Source organism: Curcuma longa, chromosome 5 (assembly GCF_044706935.1).
Source record: "Curcuma longa cultivar G26 ecotype Majalengka, Jawa Barat chromosome 5, ITB_CL_G26_1.1, whole genome shotgun sequence".
Classification (NCBI taxonomy): Eukaryota; Viridiplantae; Streptophyta; class Magnoliopsida; order Zingiberales; family Zingiberaceae; genus Curcuma; species Curcuma longa.
Genome location: NC_133865.1, coordinates 11,731,295 through 11,752,364, shown reverse-complemented (window position 1 = coordinate 11,752,364; position 21,070 = coordinate 11,731,295). Strand labels below are relative to the sequence as shown.

The following is a 21,070-nucleotide window of genomic DNA, read 5'->3' as shown; positions in this document are numbered from 1 at the left end:
ACGAGGGGGTAACACGAATATGATAGCCTAATGGGTCAATATTGAAGTTTAGCAGACATTCTAATTGACACCTTTGTGAATTCCCTAAAATAAGGGATATCTTTGTAGGATCGTGATACACGCTAAAGAGGGGTGAATAACGCGGTAATCACTTTTTGTTCGTTCGTTCTATCAGAAAACTTACAGCGAAATTAGATAAACAATGCAGGGACACATGGATTTTTACTTGGTTCTTAATCCCCCCCAAGGTTAGTACATCCAAGGTCTATGTACGGGAGGTGTTCATCCACTAGTGGTCTCCTTTTCGAACATTCGTTCGAATCCAATAAAGAATAACATTCATTCGCGTTCTACTGGAACTTCCGGAATAATAAAGACAAACATTTGTGTAGAGTCGATCCGGAAGTCCTGAGCGTCATGCACTCCTCCTGGATCTTCCCCGGTTGCACGAGCCTAGCTCCGTTCGCGTTCAGCAATACCACTAGATGAAGAAGATGGCTTGTTGTTGTTGTCTTTGGTTGTGCACGTTCATCTTCCTTTTATAGTCCCTTCCGATCGACTGGAACCCTCATCCGGGCAACTGGATAGGATCTGATCCGATCCAATCTTCTCGATCTCATCTGGGCCGAATATTATATTCCGGTCGCTTGGAACATTCATTCCGATCGCCTGGAACATTTCGGTCGCCTGGAATCAGTTGACTCAGGTTTGACCTGAGTTGACCCCAGGTTTGGTTCAGCTGCCTCTATTTGCTTCACTTATATTTTCTCCATCTTGCTTCCAGCTCCTAGTTCCTATAAGACAAGCATACAAACATGCAAACAACCTAAATCTTACCCTGTGGGTCTAACTTCGGATCTCTAATAAAATCCTGAATTAAACTAATGCATACCGTTCTACTCCGAAAACGCGCCCTTACCCACTCCACTCGGGAGAAGTTTTGCCAATAAGTCCTCCAGACTTGTTGGACTTCCCGCTTAGCCGTGGTCCTCGACCCCCAGAAATTTGCTGCTAGGCCCTGGTCCTCCTGACCACCTAGACTTCCACCAAGCCTCCGGTCAATCTGACCCTACTCGCTTGGATTTTGGCCACGCTTTCCAGTCCTCTTACATTGTATAGACTTGCACCTGATGCACTTAACTTTACTAAGACTTCTGTCTGATCTTCCAAACTAAGACTTGCCTTTGCCTAGTCTACAACTAGGACTTTCCCTGCCTAGCTTCACTCATCAGGACTTCCTTGTCTAATCTTCCAAATCAGAACTTCCACTGTCTAGTCTAACCGACTAGGACTTCTCGCTAATCATCTGGTTAAACTGATCTGACTAGACTTCACTCACTCACATCCAAACATCAGGTCATATTTGGATCAATCCTTGATCAAACTGACCAGACTTAGGTATATTGTCAAACATCGAAACTTTAAGTAAGATTTAGTGCTTCTTACACCAACAATCTTAATACTTTCTTCATTAATGATCCGAGCGACAATGTATGACAGAACCCAGTGGTAAGGGTTAAGATTTGGAAAGATCTTTCTGGAAGACTTATGACGATTACAAGACTCATGATGAATCATTGGGGGCATTACTTTGGTTCAAGCAAATTGATGATCATAGTCATGCGGCCTCGAGCCAACAAGTTGATATTTAGGTGATCATGACCTTTTCATCCATGTATTGTCAAAATGGTCACCCAGATGAAGGAAGGTATTATCAAGGGAATAATCAAGAACAAATGTCTTAGGAATAAATGATACAGGCCTTTGCCCACTTTGAACGACATCACGAAATTAAATGACCATCATGGTATATTTTACTGCTGACAAAGTTATACGAACAATCATTGAAAATGAAAATTTGACCTTATGGCTTTGCAAAATATCCATCTTGATCAGGAGGATAGAAGTCATCCGAACGATCATCCCTTAAAGTTTTGGCCTCAGGGCCTTACAAAATCTCCTTCCTCAGTAGGAAAGGTTAACGTTTGTTGAGCTACTCACACTTGAAAATTTTGACCTTATGGCCTTACAACATTCTCCTCCTCGAGTGGGAGGACTTAGTTTTTTCGGGCAACTTGCCCTTAAGAAGAACACCAGTACATCATTCGAAAGGAGGGGAGAAGGCATAATTTCTCGAGCACGCATTCTAGGGCCGGTCTAGATCTAGAAAAGTGGAGGCCTCGCAGAGCGGTGAATATCTAGCTTCCTTTAATTGAGTCGTATAATCATCAAACCCCACTTTCAGGGAGGAGAACATGCGATCCACCAATAGGCCAGTGATCTTTGGGTTGGAGGCTTTAGATGATATGCTTTAAGTTCTCCTTGCGGACCTTGGTCGTGGGAAGTTTGTTAAGGGCTAACATCCTCGCCTCTTCAGCTTCCTTAGTGCGTTGGTTGGCGACCTCTACATGCTCCTACACTAGGATACAATCCTCCTTAGCGTGGCTATCTCCCTTACAGACACATCCTCCCTTTCCCAGGCGACAGATAGATCGCTATCTAGATTGCTCCTCATCTTTTCTAGAACTTCAGCTCAAGCCTGGACAACCACTAGATTGAGATGGAAACCAAGGGAACGACCTTCAACCAGGGAGCCTGACTTGAAGCTTGTTGGGGACCTTTCCCTCTACGAAGATGATTATCCAGCTCTTGGGCCACCTCTAGCCCCTATGTGGCGAAAGAGAGTGGGCTCATAAGAACTAAGGGTGTGCTACAAAAATTCATATAACAGGATATTAGAACTTACCTGAGACATTCTTTGCATTGTGAGGTCATAGAGTTGCCTCCAATTCAACTCGATAGGGGTTCGGAGGTAGAGGGGTTGATAGCCTCACCACTTGAAGTTGCACTAGTATTCGCTCGGAGGACCTCAATAGCCTTGAGAACATAACAAGTATATGTGACTCAAGGGTAAAGGGTTGAGCGAAAAATTTACACAGGAAGTCTGAGAGGCTCAAAGGAAATTTTGCAACGATTAAAGACAACAGTTTGTGTAGTAGAAGATTAAAAGTGAAATAGCAAAGTCTCGTCATATTTCACTCGCCTTTTATAGTCGTGTTCATCATGATGAGGTAAAAACATGAGTGGTTAGAATCTCATCTGCTTTTTTATCAGCCCATCAGATAGCTAGGGTAACAACTGTTGGATCGAGAAAGAAGAGGAGGGTGAATCTCGTATTTTAAAAACTTTTCATTTTCAAGACTTTTTGAAACCAATAATTGCAGTGGAAAATAAGAGTAACACACAACATATTTACTTAGTTTACAATCCTCATCGGATTGTTACTCCAAGGCTCATAATTCGATACTGGACTACCTCAGTTGGGCAAATTACTAAAATCCTCCTTCTGAAGAACTTTCGACAAGGAGGGTACGTTTATAAGATATATAAAATTGTAACACTTTTACAATTCTCCTAATACAAAAAAATGTAAACTTATACCGACAAAAATATATGACACTTTGATGTAGGTTGTCGAGGACTTACACGGCTTGCTTAGACAGCTAAATGAGCACAGAGGTTGAAGAGTCCTCTTTTATAGACCTTTCTGGTTGCCTAGAGAGACTTTCGAGCGACTCCAACTGTACTTGTTGATTTGAAAATTCAGTCTGTTGATTTAGAAATTTGATCCCTTCTGTCGCTTGAATTCCCTTTCGGGCGATTTCAACATGGCCTTATTCATTCCAACGTATTTTTGATATTTTTCTACTCTAGGTACCTGTATTCATTCTGGTCACCTCCGATCTGACTTGTCAAAATTACTCTTCGAGCGCCTAAAAATGATATGGTCGCCTCTGATCTGATTTGCCAAAATTACTCTCCAGGCGCTTGGAAACGATTCAATTGCCTGGCCTTCCGGTCGCCTGGAATCTATCAGATTGTTCGAATTCTTGAAAATTCGAAGTAGCTCATAAATAATATATTATCATTTGGAATAATCATCCAATATTTGGATCTGATCTTGACTTCAGAATCCAAGTTGGACCCTTAGTCGGATCATTACTTAAGTTTATCCCCATAAAGAGGACTTGTCCTTTCCACTTCACTACTGGAGCTTATCTATCAAATATTTGATCTACTTGATCTGCTTGGACTTTCTTTGCTTGATGTTCGATCTCTTGATCTATTAAGATTTTCCTGCAATATTAAATTAGCACAATAAAATAGTAATGCAAAATACTATATTTTTAATTACATTTGCTTTGGAGTTCATTCCTCTAAGATTGCTCATTATTTAAGGTTCACTCTCTTAAATTTTTTTTTTACTTGGAGTTTATTCCTCTAAGAGTTCTCATTATCTAAGGTTCACTCCTTTAAGACTTTATTTTTCTTATCAAGCATCCGGTTATCCTTGGCCTGCTTAGGCTTTTTCCTGCTAGACATCCAATTAACCTTGACCTGATTGGACTTTTTTCCTTTGCTAGTCATCTGGTCAATCTTGATTTGACTAGACTTCTCTTTGTTAGTCATCCAATCAACCTTGATCTAACTAGATTTTTCTCTTAACTAGGTCAATCTTAACCAGACTTTATTAAATATATATTGTTAAAAAAATATTAAAACTTTGAAAGTCAATTGCACCAACAACAATCGCTTGATAAATAGTATATTCCTACATGGCAATGGTAGACGATCGGGAATATGAAGCATGAATTGAACGGCTGAAATTAAACATGCATAGTGAAAATGTATTATTGGGTGGAGCTTCGAGCGCCGAGTCTGTTGACGCCAGTGTCATTAATGCACAAGATAGATTGACTAATAGGTAAGGCGACGAATGTGACCAGGATGCATGCCCATCATGTGTCAAGGATACGAGACATAGAAAAATAACCCGAACAGTTAACGAGAGGGACATGTGATGTGGTCATGCCTTTCAGCTTCTTGAGAAGTATCAACATGAAACAAAAAATATAACCCCTTCAAGCAAGCGCTCAACATTAACCTTCTGAATGAGTAGAATATCTGACCCCCTCCAGCAGCTACTTAACATCAGCCCTCTAAACGAGTCGAATATCTGACCCCCTCCAGCAGCCACTCAGCAACAACCTCTAAACGAGCAGAATATTTGACCCTTGCCAACATCACTTAGCATCATCCCTCTAAATGAGCCGAATATCTGAACTACATCAAGGACCACAGGCCCCCCTCAAACGGAAAGCCTCCGTTTGATGTCTGCAAAGTCCTCGACCCACCAGGACTTCCTGCCCCCTCGGTCCACCCTGACCTACTAGGACTTCCTGCCCAGCCGTGACCACCGAGACTTCCTGTCCCTCGGTCCACTCGACCTACTAGGACTTCTGCCCAGCCGCAATCAGGACTTCCTGCCCCTCGGTCCACTCGACCTACTAGGACTTCCTGCCCAGCCGCAACCAGGACTTCCTGCCTGGTGTCTGGTCCTCTCAATTCAGACACAGGAGCACTCACTTTCTTTGTATAAGGTTCAACCCACATGGTTAGATCTGGATCATGGCTCATCCGGCGGTTAGTCCGGTGAAGAGCGGTCTCGCTCTGATACCAATTGTAGGGTCCCCAAGGATGTCTGTATCTCCACAATAGCATGATATTGTCCACTTTGGGTCTAAGCCCTCATGGTTTTGTTCTTGGGCTCTCCCCAAAAGGTCTCACGCCAATGGAGATATATTTCATTCTTTTAAACCCATGATCTTTTCCATGTGTTTTAGATGTGGGACTATGTTTGCATCCCTTGCAACCCAACACATCAACTGACCTAGGCATCAATCTTCAATCGTATTCATTTTTAGCTCATACACAAATATATGAGGTTTGCTTTCTTACTAAGATAGTTGTCAAGTAACCATCAAAACCTGGTACAATTCTCACGACCTTGGATTGCTATTTTCTTTGGTCGGGGTGGAATTTGCCTTTTACGTATAGTCCTCACAACCATGGATTGCTACTCTTCTTGGTTGGGATTTGACTTGTCTATTCTTCCTAGTTGGGGCTGGACTTGCCCTATTTTGATACAATCCTCATGATCTTGGATCGCTATTCTCCCTAGTCAAGACAAGATTTGCTTTATACTTGGTACAATCCTCATGATCTTGGATTGCTATTCTCCCTAATCGAGGTGAGACTTCCCTATTTTGGTATGATTCTCACGACCTTAGATGATTACTCTCCCTGGTCGGGGTGAGATTTATCCTATACTTGGAACAGACCTCACAACCTTTGATCACTACTCTCCCTAGTCGGGATGGAACTTGTCCTAATTTGGTACACTCCTTGCAACCTTAGATTGCTATTCTCCCTAGTTGGGGCGGGATTTGCCATGTACTTGGTACAATTCTCACGACCACGAGATCACTACCCTCCTTGGTCAAGGTTTGCCCTATACCTGGTACAATCCTCATAACCTTGGATCACTACCCTCCTTGATCACTACTCTCCCTAGTCGGGATGGAACTTGTCCTAATTTGGTACACTCCTTACAACCTTAGATTGCTATTCTCCCTAGTTGGGGCGGGATTTGCCATGTACTTGGTACAATTCTCACGACCACGAGATCACTACCCTCCTTGGTCAAGGTTTGCCCTATACCTGGTACAATCCTCATAACCTTGGATCGCTACTCTTCCTGATCAAGATGGAATTTTCCCTATACCTGATATAGTCTTCATGACCTTGGATAGCTACTCTCCTTGGTTGGGTATTTTGATATAATCCTCATGACCTTGGATCGCTACTCTCTCCGATCAAGTTCGAACTTGTCCTTTTATGGTACAATCCTCACAACCTTAGATCGCCTACTCTCCTTGGTTGAGACGAAATTTACCCTATACCTAGTACAATCTTCACGACCTTGGATCACTACTCTCCATGATCGAGGGCAAGATTTGTCCTATACTTGGTATACAATCCTCATGACCCCGGGATTGCTACTCTCCTCGGTCAGGACAGGACTTGCCCTATTCTAATACAATCCTCATGACATTGGATCGCTAATCTCCCTAGTCAAGATAAATTTTTCATATATTGGTACAGTCCTCACGATCGTGGGATCACTACTCTCCCCCGTCGGGGTGGGACTTGCCCTATTTTTTGTTATTATTTTCGATCGCGGGATCGAGCTTCTCTCCCCAGTCCAGATGGAACGGACATTTTGGTATTCTCAATTTTCTCTTGAAATTCGTGGTATTCTTATTATTATCCTCATGATCGAGGGATCAAGCTCCTCTCCCCCATCGGGGCAGGATTAACTTCTAGTATTCCAGACATTCTTATTATTGTTCTTGGGCGCGAGATCAATCTCTCTCACTAGTCTAGATGAAACGAGTATTCTAGTAGTCTTGATTTCCTTTTGGAAGTCTCAGCATTCTTACTATTATCGTCATGATTGAGGAATCAACCTCCTCTCCCGATCGGGGAGGGATTGGACTTTTGATATTCCATACATTTTTATTATTGTTCCTAACCACGGGATCGAGCTCCTCTTCCCAGTCCAGATGGAATATACATTTTGATATCCTCGATCTTCTCCTAGAATTCTCAGCGTTTTTATTATTATCCTCACGACTAAGGGATCAAACTCCTTTTCTCGGTCAGGGGCAGAATTGGATTTCTAATATTTTGGAAATTCTTATTATTATTTTAGACTGTGGGATCAAACTTCTCTCTCATGTCCAGATGAAACGACTATTTTGGTATTCTCGATATTCTCCTAGAATTCATGACATAGTTATTATTATCCTCATGACTAAGGGATTGAACTCCTCTCCTCAATCGACGTAGAGTTGGACTCTTGGTGTTATGAACATTCTTATTACTATGAGATTGAGTGCCTCTATCCGGTCCGAGCTAAAGAACCATTCCAGTATTTTGGATCTTCTTCTGGTATTCTTGGTCCTCCTTGAAAGTTTTGGCGTTCTTAATATTATCCTCCTGACCAATAGATCGAGTTGCTCCTCTCGATCGAGACAGTATTAAACTTGTATTATAGGCTTTCTATTGATATTCTAGACGTTCAGACCAATATTTTCATGGTCGGTCAGGGACTAGTCTCTTCCTAACTCTATGACTTATTAGACTTCATTTGACTTTGCTTCTTAGTCTGACCTAGAGGGGGGACATGTAATGCAACTTGGGTGAACCCCGATCAAATCATCGTCCAATCAAAATCTTGTACACTCGATTGACACCCTTCACAACCACATAGGTCCATTAAACCCCGACCTTCTCTACCCGAACGGCTATATCGATTCTGAAACGATGAGGGATTTGGGTTGAGCGAACTCTTTCGGACACCAAACCTTCGATAGTCCCTGATGCAAAATTTACCCTAGCGAGGTTGTCCTCTTGGGGAGCGACATCAGGCTAATGACCAAACAACACCAATGGTACGGACGGATGGTTGTCTCCCCTTGCATAACGACCCGCTCATGTGGTTGGCCGGTGGGTGATGCCTTGCTTGTGTGGTTGTCTACATAATCCACTCAAAACTGACGTGGCTACATAGACCTTCTACCTCCGCGGCTATATAAGGTGATGCAAAAGTAAATGAAGGTATGATTTTCTTCTAACTCAATGAAGTTAATTTTTTCCATCTTCCTCTTTCGAGCTCTTAAACACTCTCTTGTACACACAAGCTTCTATTCTTCTAGATGAGTGCTAACTTGACTGTCGGAAGGGTCACGCCGACAACACCAACTCCCACCTACCTTGCTTTGATCCATAAGACTTTAGGAACGGACTCATCAAAGGAATAGCCACCGCCACCACCTCTAAGGAGGAAGGAGAGGAGGGCCCAAGCAGTTGAAAAGGACTACATCAACATCTAACATAATCTTAATAGAAGATATTATTTATCAGACTATTTTGATACAATTGATGAAAGAAAACCTTGAATTTGACATTTTTTTTTAGTAGTGCGAACTCAAAATTCTTTACCACAAAGCGTGCGTTGGTCAAGCACATGCCTTATCTTTGGATTGGCTGCCATAACCAAAATAGCAAAATTTTGTGAGAACAAGGTACGACTTGCTTCATCTTGATCATGATCTTGAAACCTGTGGTTCTCCAGTGTGAGAAATTGCTGGTTATCATCTATTTGATAGTGAATCTTCATAAATTACTCAAAACAACCAATAGCTCAAAAGATTTGGATGCCAAGGGCACAGATCATAACAACAGCACATATGCTGCAATCCATGAAAATGGCACCTGCTACTTCCTGAAAGATAAACCATGCCTCCAAAATATCGCTTGCGTTCCCGGTCCAATGATATTCCAGCTTTTCATTCTTGGCTGCCTTTTGCTTATCGCCTCCACGATTTGCCATCAGAGGCCAAAAAACAATGGTCAAGTCCGCCAAGATATCAAGGAACAAAGGTCTGAAGTTAATAATGCTTCCGCCAAATGCACCACCAAAGCAGCTCGATATGATGGTGAAAATTGCAATTGTAAACGCACAAAGTAAACGTGCATTTTCAGAATCCGAGACAACATGGCTGACTTGCTTTGATGAGATTGTCAGGTTTTTCATCAACCGTGCTGATGAAGCTGTATCTACAACTTGATCAGGTGATTTCTGCGCCACCGAAGTGTTACGGAGTTCTGAAACCTGATTCCTTTGCAGCTCCTTCACTTCAGGCTTCAATTCAAACACAGTATTATTGTGTTCCATCTTGGCACTAACCACTCCAATGCTTGCCTGAGTTGTAGGAATTGCTTTGTGTTTATCGATTTCTTCTCTTTCACTAGCTGTGATTTTGCCATCGTTGTTGCTCTTGTATTGGTCATTAGTTCCCTCAACCCTGCTAAATGGAGAGCCTACAACAAAATGAAGGCCGATGAGCTACTAAAGGTTTATTGTAGAGAAAGATGACTCCTTCCAAAAGATAATCACTAGGACAATAATATCAATAAGTATTAAACAAAATTTTCTAACAGTGACAAACATCGAGAGAAAATTCCATCATAGCAAAGAGCCAATGTAAGAGTCTATTCCAGGTCTCCTGGGAAATACGAGTAAGCTGGCCGATACCGAATGACAACCTTCGGCCATACACCACGTTAATTCAATATTAACACACATTTAAAGAAATACAAACAATTAGCTTGGACGAACAAGGAATGCACAGCACAATTTTACCTGAGAACAGTGCAAACGACGGCTATGTAGGAAAACATAGAGGAGAAGAATTGAAATGGATTCTACCGAGAAGACTGATTGCGTTTGTGGATGATCATGCCAAATTACGGCACAAGAAGTCATCTTGTTCAGTTGACATAATCTTCCAAAGTACAACTCTGAGGAGGAAAAATGCTGCTTTTCGATTGGCAACACAAGTATCCAATCCCCAAAAATTTCTGCCTAAACCTCAGACAACTAATGCCATGAGAACTAAAAGGCATGCGATCGCATTGAGAGAGAGAGAGAGAGGATGTCACTGTAAAAAAGGGGAAATGATGCCTTCCGATTGGAAATGGAAATCGAATCGAGGACCAAATCGAAACACAACTGATACCATCAGAGGAAAGTATATTGAAATCGAATTAAATCTCGATGAGGACAATCTAACTAAGGAACATGCGATTGCATTGATCGAGTAAAGAGACAGAGATCACACCCGAAGGGGGAGGATGTCCTTCATTGGGGGCACGAGGGGATGAATCGGGGACGGATTGGACTTGCCCGGAGATTAGGGCAAGGCGGTCGGAACCGCGCTCCAAGATCTTTCGCCGGCGAGCATCCCGCGCGTTGTCCATCTCCTCCTCTTCCTCGAGCTCTGGTCCTCCTTTTGATCGGGGAGTGAAGGAGGCGAAGGTGCGCCTTGGCCGCCGCCGACGCCGGGGAATAAGCTTCGCCGCTAATTTTACATTAATCGTTGACCATCACATGAACCAGAAATTTCCATTTTTTTTAAATCATGAATGCTTTTCGTGATGATTTTTTTCCTTTAATTTCCAAAAAAAAAAATTTGTAATATAAAATACAATTTTATCATTAAAAATAAAAAATAAATTCTCAAATAGCACATCCTTTTATCCACAATTTTGTCCGTTGGCTATTCTTTTCTCTCCCATTTAATGATGTAAATAATCATTCTCTTTCTTTTTCTTTTTAAACTAAATTATTTTTAAAAAATGATTAATCTTCTAAATTTATCTATTTTTAATTTTAAAACTTTAATTTTAAAATTAAAAATAAAAAAAAATAAAAATATTTTTTTTTTTAATATCTAATTATAAAAGATTAAAAAAATAAAATTAAATTAATAAAGTTGATTTTATTAATAAAAATAAAATAAAAATATCTTTGATACTATTTTTAAAAACCAACCTCACAATTTAATTTTAATTTAACCAACATTGCTATGGTGCTCATTTTTAAATACTAACACTATAACTAAAATATCAATACCACAACTTAAACATTAGCACCATCAGCATCATTGTCATGCTGATTTTTTTATAAATACTAAAGAATGACATATTTGGACTCTAGAGTATTGTAAAAACTCATTGGAGTTAGAATAAATTCAATCAGAGTTATCTAAGTCCATCAATTAGTTTTGACTGAAACACATCATTGAACCTTAGGGATTTGAATTTCTGAAAAGTTGATTATATAATGGAAGAGGATAGTACAGTGAAGATATTTATGATGTACATGTCTGGTTTGACATCTCTACAATAAAATATGTATATGTGTTAATTATTTTAAAGTTATAAAATTTGAAAACCTTCTAATCACTATTGTTAATGATTTCAAGTTGATATCGCTAGACACATATAGACTTTAAGTTACTTCAAAAATTTATAGCACTTGGAAATAATTTATCAGTTGGGATCACTTCCTGATCAAAGCAGAGACGGATTTTAAAATAGAAGATTAAATCCTGGGCCATCACAATCACCCTGTCAATCTATGGCCTGGATTTAATCTATAACTTTAAAATCGAACGGTGATAAATATTTCTGAAGGACTTGGTAAAATTAGATACATACTTGTAATCTATAATTTGGTATCAAAAAAATTAATGGATTAATTTTTTATTCATTGTATTTTGATGTTTAACTCATCTTTTTCATACATAAAGTCAGCACAGTCCACCTCTAATTTCTGGATCCGTCCCTGGATCAAAGCTTTTTAAGTCCATTAATGGATTTTGGCTTCAACTTACGCTCTGTTTGGATCGGGTGAGGAACGGTTCATTAATGGAAGGGGAAGGGAGGGGAAGGGGAGGGGAAGGGAAGGGAAGGGAGGAGAAGAAAAATAATCTTGTTTGGGAAGAAGCCGGGAGGAAGGTTCAAAGGAAAGGAAATGAGAGTTAAAGATATAAAATGTCAAAAATATCCATCGTACCCCGATTCCATCTCCTCTTCCTCCTCCTCCTCGTCTTCGACCTCCGCATCGGGCCCCTTCCTCGAGCCCCGCCGTCCCGCAGCCGCCTCTTCCCTCTCCGTCGCACCGGTCGGAAAATTCCCTCGCCGCCAGCCGGCAGGTGAACCGTATAGGGATGTCAAAATCAGATATGAACACCATAAATATCTTCACTACACTACCCTCTTTCATTATATGTTAACTTTAAAAAATCTAAATCATCTAGGTCATCAATAAATTTCAATCAAAATTTAATGATTGACCTTAGAGAGATAAAATTGAACTCATTTCAACTTTTGTGAATTTGCTCTTCGTAATCCAAATATATTCTTCTTTACTATTTTTAAAAAAATTAATATCACAGTTTTTTATCATTTTTAAAAAATTAACCACTATAGTACTGATGATGCTAATGTTTAAGTTGTAGTGTTGGTTTTTAAAAATCTAAATATTGGTTAAATTAAAATTAAACCGCATCAAAATAATTTTTTATTTTATTATTTTTATAAATAAAAATTAGCTCTTTATAAATTTTATTTTTTATTCTTTTATAATTAAATATTAAAAATAGAAAAATATATTTTTATTAATCTTTTTTTATTTTTATTATTAAAATTTTAAAATTAAAATAGCTAAATTTAGAGGATTATCGTGTGTTTAATGATTAAATTTTTTTAAAATAATATAATTAAAAAATTTAAGAAGAAAGAGAAAATAGTGGAAAAATATTTGACACATACATACGAATAAAAAAATTTTAATTAAATGAGAAAAAAATTGTCGCTGTTGGCGGAAGGGATAAAATGAGAATTATATGTATTTTAAAAAAATATGAAAAGATGCATCTTTTATACATTCGAAAACTTTAACTGTGTATAAATTTACTGTAAAAAAGGGCAATAAGTATCAATTTTTTCCACTTTCATTGGTTCAAAAAAATAAAAATAAACATTTTAAAACGGAGAAAACTTTTCTCTCAGTCTTGTAATTATATTCTCTTTTTACCTCTCTCTATCCAAATAATTAAACATTTAATTTCTTTTCTTTTATTCTTAGAATATTTTAAAAAGAATAAAAATAATTTAAATATTTAAATTTATGAATAATTAAAAAATTATATTTTTAGAAAATAAAACAAAATAATTAAAAATCAGAAAGCATTTATCATGTTATTCACTTTTGATAAAATTTACTTTCCAACTATTAAATCTTTGAACGCGTAAGACGCCGAATATTGAGCTTCCATTAGCGATTTGACCTCCGTGTGTGACGTTGACTTGCTTGTCCCCTCACTCATGGAGGAGGACTTGACTTTCCAGAAGGATGGTGAGAGGAAGCGTGAGAGTAGATGTTACGGCTAACGATTATTAATTAAGTAGCAAGCCATTGTGGACTGGATCCGTCCCCGAGACGCGGTCGCCATTGTAGATCCGGTCAACTCAGAGGCAATCTAAAAAATTGATAATCTCAATTAGTCGTATTGATTCAATCTCTGAGGATGATCAATTCGATCTCATGGAAGTTTTTTATCGACCACCAAGGATAAATCAGGAAACGCACGCAGCGGCCAATCCAGATGTCCAGCATCCTTTGATTGTGATCCCTCATTTAGAAAAAAATTTCTACAAATACGTTGTAGCTGGGGATTGAATCGCAGATGCCTAGATGACAACCTGGATGTTTTACCGCGGCACCATGACCCCCGGGGACAACTCACGAGCAATCTAAAATGATAAATCCCAGTCAGTCTCATGGACTCAATCCCTGAGGGTGGTCGGTCCGATCCCACGGAAGTTTCTCATCGATCACCAAGATAAATCGGGAAGCGCATACGACGGCCAATCCAGATGCCCAGCATCCTTTGATTGCGTTTCCCATTTTGAAAAAATTTTTTTACAAATACGCCGTAGTTGAGGATCGAATCGTAGGTCCCTGAATCACAACTCGGATGTCCTACTATTGCACCATTGTCCCGAAGACAACTCATCAGTGTTTAGTCAACGTGGCGTGATTAGTTATCATCTTGTTAATCTAATAAACTACGGAGACGAGGAATGGTCAAGCCCGCTCACTGTGCCTTGTCGTTTCTACGCCGACGCATTTAGTGAAATGCAAAATTTTCATTATAATCCTTTTAATTCGTTTTTTCCATTTCAATCTTTCAGCTTTCATTAATCACATTTTACATCTTCTAAAATGAGCTCTAAAGTTTAGTCTAACTAGAAAAATATTATTCTTTTTTAGTCAAATGTTAATCTCGTCCTTTATGAAAGTTCGAGGGGTCAAATCGAAAATTGGTCACCGATACACCTTATCTGAACACGCTTTCCACGTTCATGCACTCCTTGTTGCTGCGCTCGGCTGTTTCATCAAACCACAAAACGGGGTAAATCTTGAAGTTTCACCATTAATGCGAGTGGGGTCCAGGATTCCATCAAATGATGATATGTTTTGTTTTAATTCCTGTTCGAAAAGATACATCCGATCCTCACCAGGGGATCCTTTTCGCCGCCGGGTCGCAGTTCATACTTGACTGTTCGACGGTTTTGCCGAGAGGAGTCCACTAATCAACGGCCAAGATGTGGTCTTAGATTCCCCAGCCGCCGTCCGTCCTTCTCTGAAGCACCCTTCGCCTTGCTTTCTTCTCCCTATAAAATTGGACATCCTTCTTCCTGCTGATCACCGAAATCAATCTCGAAGATCGAAGATGCCTTCGGTAGAACCGCACAAATCGGCGGCCGACGGCGAACCGGTCCAGCTCCAGATCCGCTCCGTCTGGGCGGACAACCTCGAAGCCGAATTCGATCTCATCCGCGAAGCCGTGGAGCGCTTCCCCTTCGCCGCCATGGACACCGAATTCCCCGGCGTGATCCACCGTCCCCGCAAGCACCCAGCGGCCCTAACCGCCAGCGAGCGCTACGCCGTCCTCAAGGCCAACGTCGACGCCCTCCACCTGATCCAGGTCGGCCTCACGCTCTCCGACTCCGCCGGCAACCTCCCGGACCTCGGCAGCGGCGGCGGGAAGATCCGCTACCTCTGGGAGTTCAACTTCCGCGACTTCGACCCCCGCCGCGACCTCCACGCCCCGGAGTCCATCGAGCTCCTCAAGGCCAACGGGATCGACTTCGAGAAGAACCGGGCGAGGGGTATCGACTCCTGCCGCTTCGCCGAGCTTCTGGTGTCCTCCGGCCTGGTGTGCAACGACTCGGCCGTGGCCTGGGTGACCTTCCACAGCGCCTACGACTTCGGCTACCTGATCAAGATCCTCACGCGGCGCAAGCTGCCGAGGAGCCTGCAGGAGTTCATGGGGCTGGTTGGCGTCTTCTTCGGGGAAAGGGTGTTCGACATGAAGCACATGATGAGGTACTGCGGCAGCTTGTACGGCGGATTGGAGCGGGTGGCGACGACGCTCCAGGTGGACCGGGCGGTGGGGCGATGCCACCAGGCGGGGTCCGACAGTTTGCTAACTTGGCAGGCGTTCCGGCGGATGAAGGAGCTCTTCTTCATGGAGGACGACGGCGAGAAGCACGCCGGAATTCTCTTCGGCTTGGAAGCCTTCTGATTGCAGGAAGCACAGTCAATTCATAATTCGTTATATCTTGAGAATTTTGTGTATAAACTTATGAAATAAAATTAATAGTAAAAATTGGTCCTTTGATGCATAACAATACTTATTAGAAGCATTTTTTTTTTATCAAAACACACACGTGTTTCACAACTAAACACCTCCCCTCCCCCTATACAATTTTTATTTGATTCAATCGATTGACGAGTGCTATCAGTCGAGTACCACCGTTGAATTCAAAATATTATATTCATTGCAATAGTATTATTGTTCATTAAAATTGATCACAATGGATCAAGTTTCAAATACTTTATTTATTATAATAATTTCATTAGTCGATTATTTATATCTAACAGTCGACTGATGTATAGTAAACTTTCTTAAACCTTTCAAATTTTGAATCCGGAGTTTAAGGATTCATCAGTCGATTGCTATTTCATAGTAGTTGATTGATACCTCAATTTCAACTTTACCAAGATTAAATTCTCGTCTTGTCTAGTATCCGATTGACCTTAACATATTAGGACTTCCTTTGTCTAACATCCGATCAATCTTGATTTGTTGAAACTTCCTATTGTTTAATATCTGATCAACTTTGATCTGCCAAAACTTCATCGTTGTCTAATATCTAATCAACCTTGATTTGCTATAACTTTACCACTGTCTAGCATCGGGTCAATCTTGACTTGCCAGTCGGGACAGATCTAGAAATTAGAATTTGAGTGGACTTGAACTTAATGTAATAATCGTTACGCCAAGACTCTCCTTCGTATTATTATAAAAATATAATAAATTATATAGTTAAAAAAATTATTACATTGCATTCTACTCGTCAACAAAACAACTAAAAGGATAAAATGAAAAGAGAATGGAAGTCTTACCATCTTTCTGATCATCTCAACTAGCTCCGACGATAAGAAAAGGTAAAATAAGAATTGCTCTTGTTGGAGAGGAAGAAAGACTAGGGTTGCTATTAGTCGATTGGAAAACAACAAAAGGAAGGAAAGAAGGAGAGTTGTTGCTCTTGAGAAGAGGAAGAATAAAAAAGAACTATTGTTGGAGCTAGAAGGAGAAAAGAAAAACAACTAAGTTATTATATTAGGAAGATTAGAAGAAGAAGAAGTCGACATGTGGAGACTTAGTGAGTCTATTTACATGGAAAAGAATTAAAAGAGAGAGAGAAGAGATTAGGTTTTCTCAAGAATTAAAAAGAGAGGGAGAGAAGAGATTAGGCTTTCTCAAAAAAATTTTAACTTATTTTTAATCGATTAAATCAGTTTAATCCGATTAAATTTGGTTTAGTCATAACTTGGCCAAATCAAAATTAAATCAATCTTGATTTAGACCAACATATTATTTATCTTCACGCCTACCTGATGGATTGTGTTCAATCCTAATTTGATTTTAAATCAGCACTTTCACTTCGTGTTTGATAATTGAATTTATTTTGTAAAAAATCTAATACTTAATAAAATTTATATAAATAATAATAATTAAAAAACTTAGGGTGGGCTATAGCCCAAGACGAGCCTAATGTGGCTCCTTCTTTGCCTATCAAGATTTCATCGTTGTCTAACATTCAATCAATCTTGATCTATCAGGACTTCACTACTGTTAAATATTTAGTCCTCCTTTATCTATTTGGACTTCTGTTATTGTTAAGTATTCAGTCAACCTTAACTCACTTGGATTTCATATCTCATGGCAACTCCTTGTTGAACTTCCAACTACTAAGTGTCTAGTCAACTGTGATTCATTTAAATTTTTCTCTTGCCAATTTCTTATTGGATTTTCGATTGTCAAGTATTCGGTCAACCGTGATCCACTTGGATTTCTCTCTTGTCAACTCTTTGTTGGATTTTCGACTTTCAAATGTCTGATTAATCGATGACCCACTTGGACTTCTCTACTTTAAATATCTAGTCAGCCTTGACTTATTTGACTTTGTGCTTAACCATCATTCCAAATCAATCTCAGTTAACTTTACCTGAGGTTGATTATACTAATAATCTTCCATTCCATAGACTCTCCTTTTACTTGACGTTTTGCTATCGTCAATAAATATATTGACTAAATATTAAAATTGAACTTGAGCCAACTCAAACTTGGTCAACTTGATCAACCTTGACCAGAGGTCGATTGCACCAACACAGTAAGAGTAGACCTTATAGGTCTAATGAAAGGAAGTTAGATTAGTGTCATCTATTATATTGTGAGTAATTTTGAAAGATCTAAGAGTTTTAAATTTTATGAAGCCTTAAATAGATCCTTTTTTGAGAAGGCAAATGTTAAGTTTATTGAGGATTATGAGAGCACTAGAATGAGGGATATGGCCTTTGAAGAAGAAATTATCATTGGCGTTACTACTGTGGTTACTACTATTGTAATTGATGATGATAGACAAATACAAAAAATGAATCAATTAATAACTTCCAAACCCTTATATATAGCCTTTAATCAAGTTTTCACTTAGCCTTTAAAGTATCTTTTCTTTTTGGTTTAATCGACTATTTTGCGCTTCAAGTTGATTGATCTCTACTATACAACCGCTTTGTGAGCCTCTTCGTTCGATTGTGTTCCATCAATTGACTAGTCAATTGATCTTTACTGAAGTTTATGAATTGTTGCATTGTAACAACTAACCATTTTGTTTCAATTGCTCAACTGCATCGTTAGTCAACTCAAAATGCATTCAATCAACTGTATAGCAAATTAACTATTTAGTCAACTTAAGATATTATCAATCAATTTAGATTTGTCATCAATCGATAGCTCATAGTATCAATTGATTGGCTAGTCAATTAGTTTACAAGCATAGATGAACAATAACTTTCTATTTCCTAGTCATTTATCTTGAGTTGACTAACTAGTTGACTCAAGCATCAGTTAATTGAAAACACATTCATCTGACTGAAATAGTGATTAAAGTCATTTCTAAAACTTAGTCCAAGTTTAATCTAACCCAAAATAGCTTACAATTACATATACTCTCACACACATCTTTGCATAAATAAAATTGGCAAGAGTCTCAAGAATATCTTTTTCTAAGACTCTAAGTTGCTAAGAAGTCTTATTTTTGGTTCTTCCTCTTTTGCCAAGTTTTCAGTCAACTTTGACCATCAAGACTTTTATACCAATCATCTTTTTGACCTACCAGAACATCTAATATTGCACTTGAAACACTTGTGTCAAGTAATTTGCACTTATGCACTTAACACACCTTATCAATAAACTACACATTCTAACTTAGACCTTTGTACAAACAACAAAATCATCTAGGGATGTGATTGCACCAACTCATTCTCGGTATGTTAAGAGTTGAAAGTGATGGAGTCAAAGATGAAGAACAAGTTAAAGATGGAGAACAAGCTCTAGTCCAACAAGCTAAGAATGAGGATTAAGCTAAGACTATAGAAAAAAAACATCCCACTCTAGATTTTCTTAATGATCCATTACACATTAATGGAGACTCAATTACAATGACTACAGTTAAAAAGATGAAGAAAATACTTAATGAGCTAATTGAAGATGTTAAGGACAAAACTACAATCAAAGCATATTTGGCAAAGAGTAAGTCATGCATCTCAATCAACCTAATTCAAACTTGGATGAGTTTAATTAGTCACATAAAAGTCATTTCTATGCAGTAGGGACAATTCTCATGTATAGATCTAAGTTTGACCTTTATTTGGGTTGTAATGTTAACTTATGCCCAAGCTATGTAGTCAATCTAGACATTTTCTAAATGTGATTTCTTTTGACCTTTTATGATTTTTAGATCACCCTATAGTTATAAATAAAAAGGGTGACGATAAGACATGTAACTTTTGCTTACTTTTCAATCCAAAGCGGGGTGAGACTCTCACTTATTAGTGCTCTTTAAATTAGAACTTATCAAGGCAATCCCTTGTGGTGCTCTTAAACTTAACTTAAATTCTAAAGTTATGGTGTCTTCTACCTTCTATACCTTAGGTTCATGCTTTATTAAATATTGGGTCTAGGCTTTTATCATTCATCTTATCGATTTAGACTTTTCTTATTTTGTCCTTCAATTTATTGTAGGTTTATGAGATATTCTTCTCTTTGGGTTCACATTATAAAGATATCTATTAGGACTGGTGCAAGCTAGAGGGGGTGATAGTTTCAATCACTTCAATTCAATTTTATGTGCTCATTTACAATTCGTTAGTACGCAGCAGAAATAAATCAATATAAAAGAAAAGAAAACACACAAAGATAAACTGATTTTATTTGTTTCATTGCCTCTCAAGGCGTTGACGTCCAAGGCTTAGTCTTAGTTAACTATCATCACTACCTTCTCATTATATTTTTGGATATCTTCTAGAAGACAGAGAAACCTCTTACAACCTGTTTCTTGCAACAAATATAAGCAATACAACTAAATCCAAAATTACAAATGTAATCAAAGTAAAATAAATTTTACAAATGAAAACTTTACTTGAGATGCTTCTTTCTTACTTTGGATTGCTTCTTGATGGTAGAAAATGCAGTAGCATTTGTCTCCAAACCTTAAAGAACCAGTGGCTTCAAATGACCTTGAAACCCTCTTTTATAAGGTTGCATTCAAGTTGATTTCTGCTTAACAATTCATTTCTTATCTTTACCAATCGATTGCTTCTTTGTAATTCAATCATTTACACTTACAAAATACACTTTCCATGCAATTTGACTACATCAATTGATTGTTGAGATTCAACAATTGATTGTTAGCTTCTAGTCGAACTGGCCAGGCTAATCGATTTAGAAAACTTCTGTTTATTCAACACTATCTATTAATCGATTGTTGTAACCAAGTGATCCATTGATAGCTTCCAGTCAAGCTAGTCAATCGATTAATAGCATCCAGTTGAATTAGTCAATCGATTGATAGTGCAATAAACCTCACTTAAACTTGAAATTGGGGTTTAGGAGTTTAGCAATCGATTGCTATTACCTAGCAATCGATTGCTACTAACCCTATTTCAAGTAGTTTAAGAATGAATGCTCATCTTGCATGATATCATATTGGTCTTTTCACTTCTTGTCAAGTCTTTAGTCAGTCTTGACCTACTTAATTCTTGCTCAACCAATTAACATATTAATCAAACATTTAAACCCAGCTCGAGTCTTCTCGAGCTTAGTCAATCGAGCTCGATCAA

At 38.8% G+C, this 21,070-nt stretch overlaps 2 protein-coding genes across 2 annotated transcripts; one reads left to right on the top strand and one right to left on the bottom strand.

The window, feature by feature from the left end:
• Nucleotides 1–8,839: 8,839 nt before the first annotated feature.
• On the bottom strand, nt 8,840–10,816 carry LOC141830102 (uncharacterized). The gene is made up of 2 exons (XM_074717589.1): nt 10,590–10,816; nt 8,840–9,789 (listed from the first exon to the last, which is right to left on the bottom strand). Exons 1-2 carry the CDS (start codon nt 10,726–10,728, stop codon nt 9,110–9,112), a joined length of 819 nt encoding a protein of 272 aa, XP_074573690.1. The 5' UTR covers nt 10,729–10,816; the 3' UTR covers nt 8,840–9,109.
• A 4,202-nt stretch (nt 10,817–15,018) lies between these two features.
• Nucleotides 15,019–16,175, top strand: LOC141830022 (putative CCR4-associated factor 1 homolog 11). Its single transcript, XM_074717501.1, has one exon. It carries the CDS (start codon nt 15,054–15,056, stop codon nt 15,906–15,908), a length of 855 nt encoding a protein of 284 aa, XP_074573602.1. The 5' UTR covers nt 15,019–15,053; the 3' UTR covers nt 15,909–16,175.
• The last annotated feature ends 4,895 nt before the right edge of the window (nt 16,176–21,070 follow it).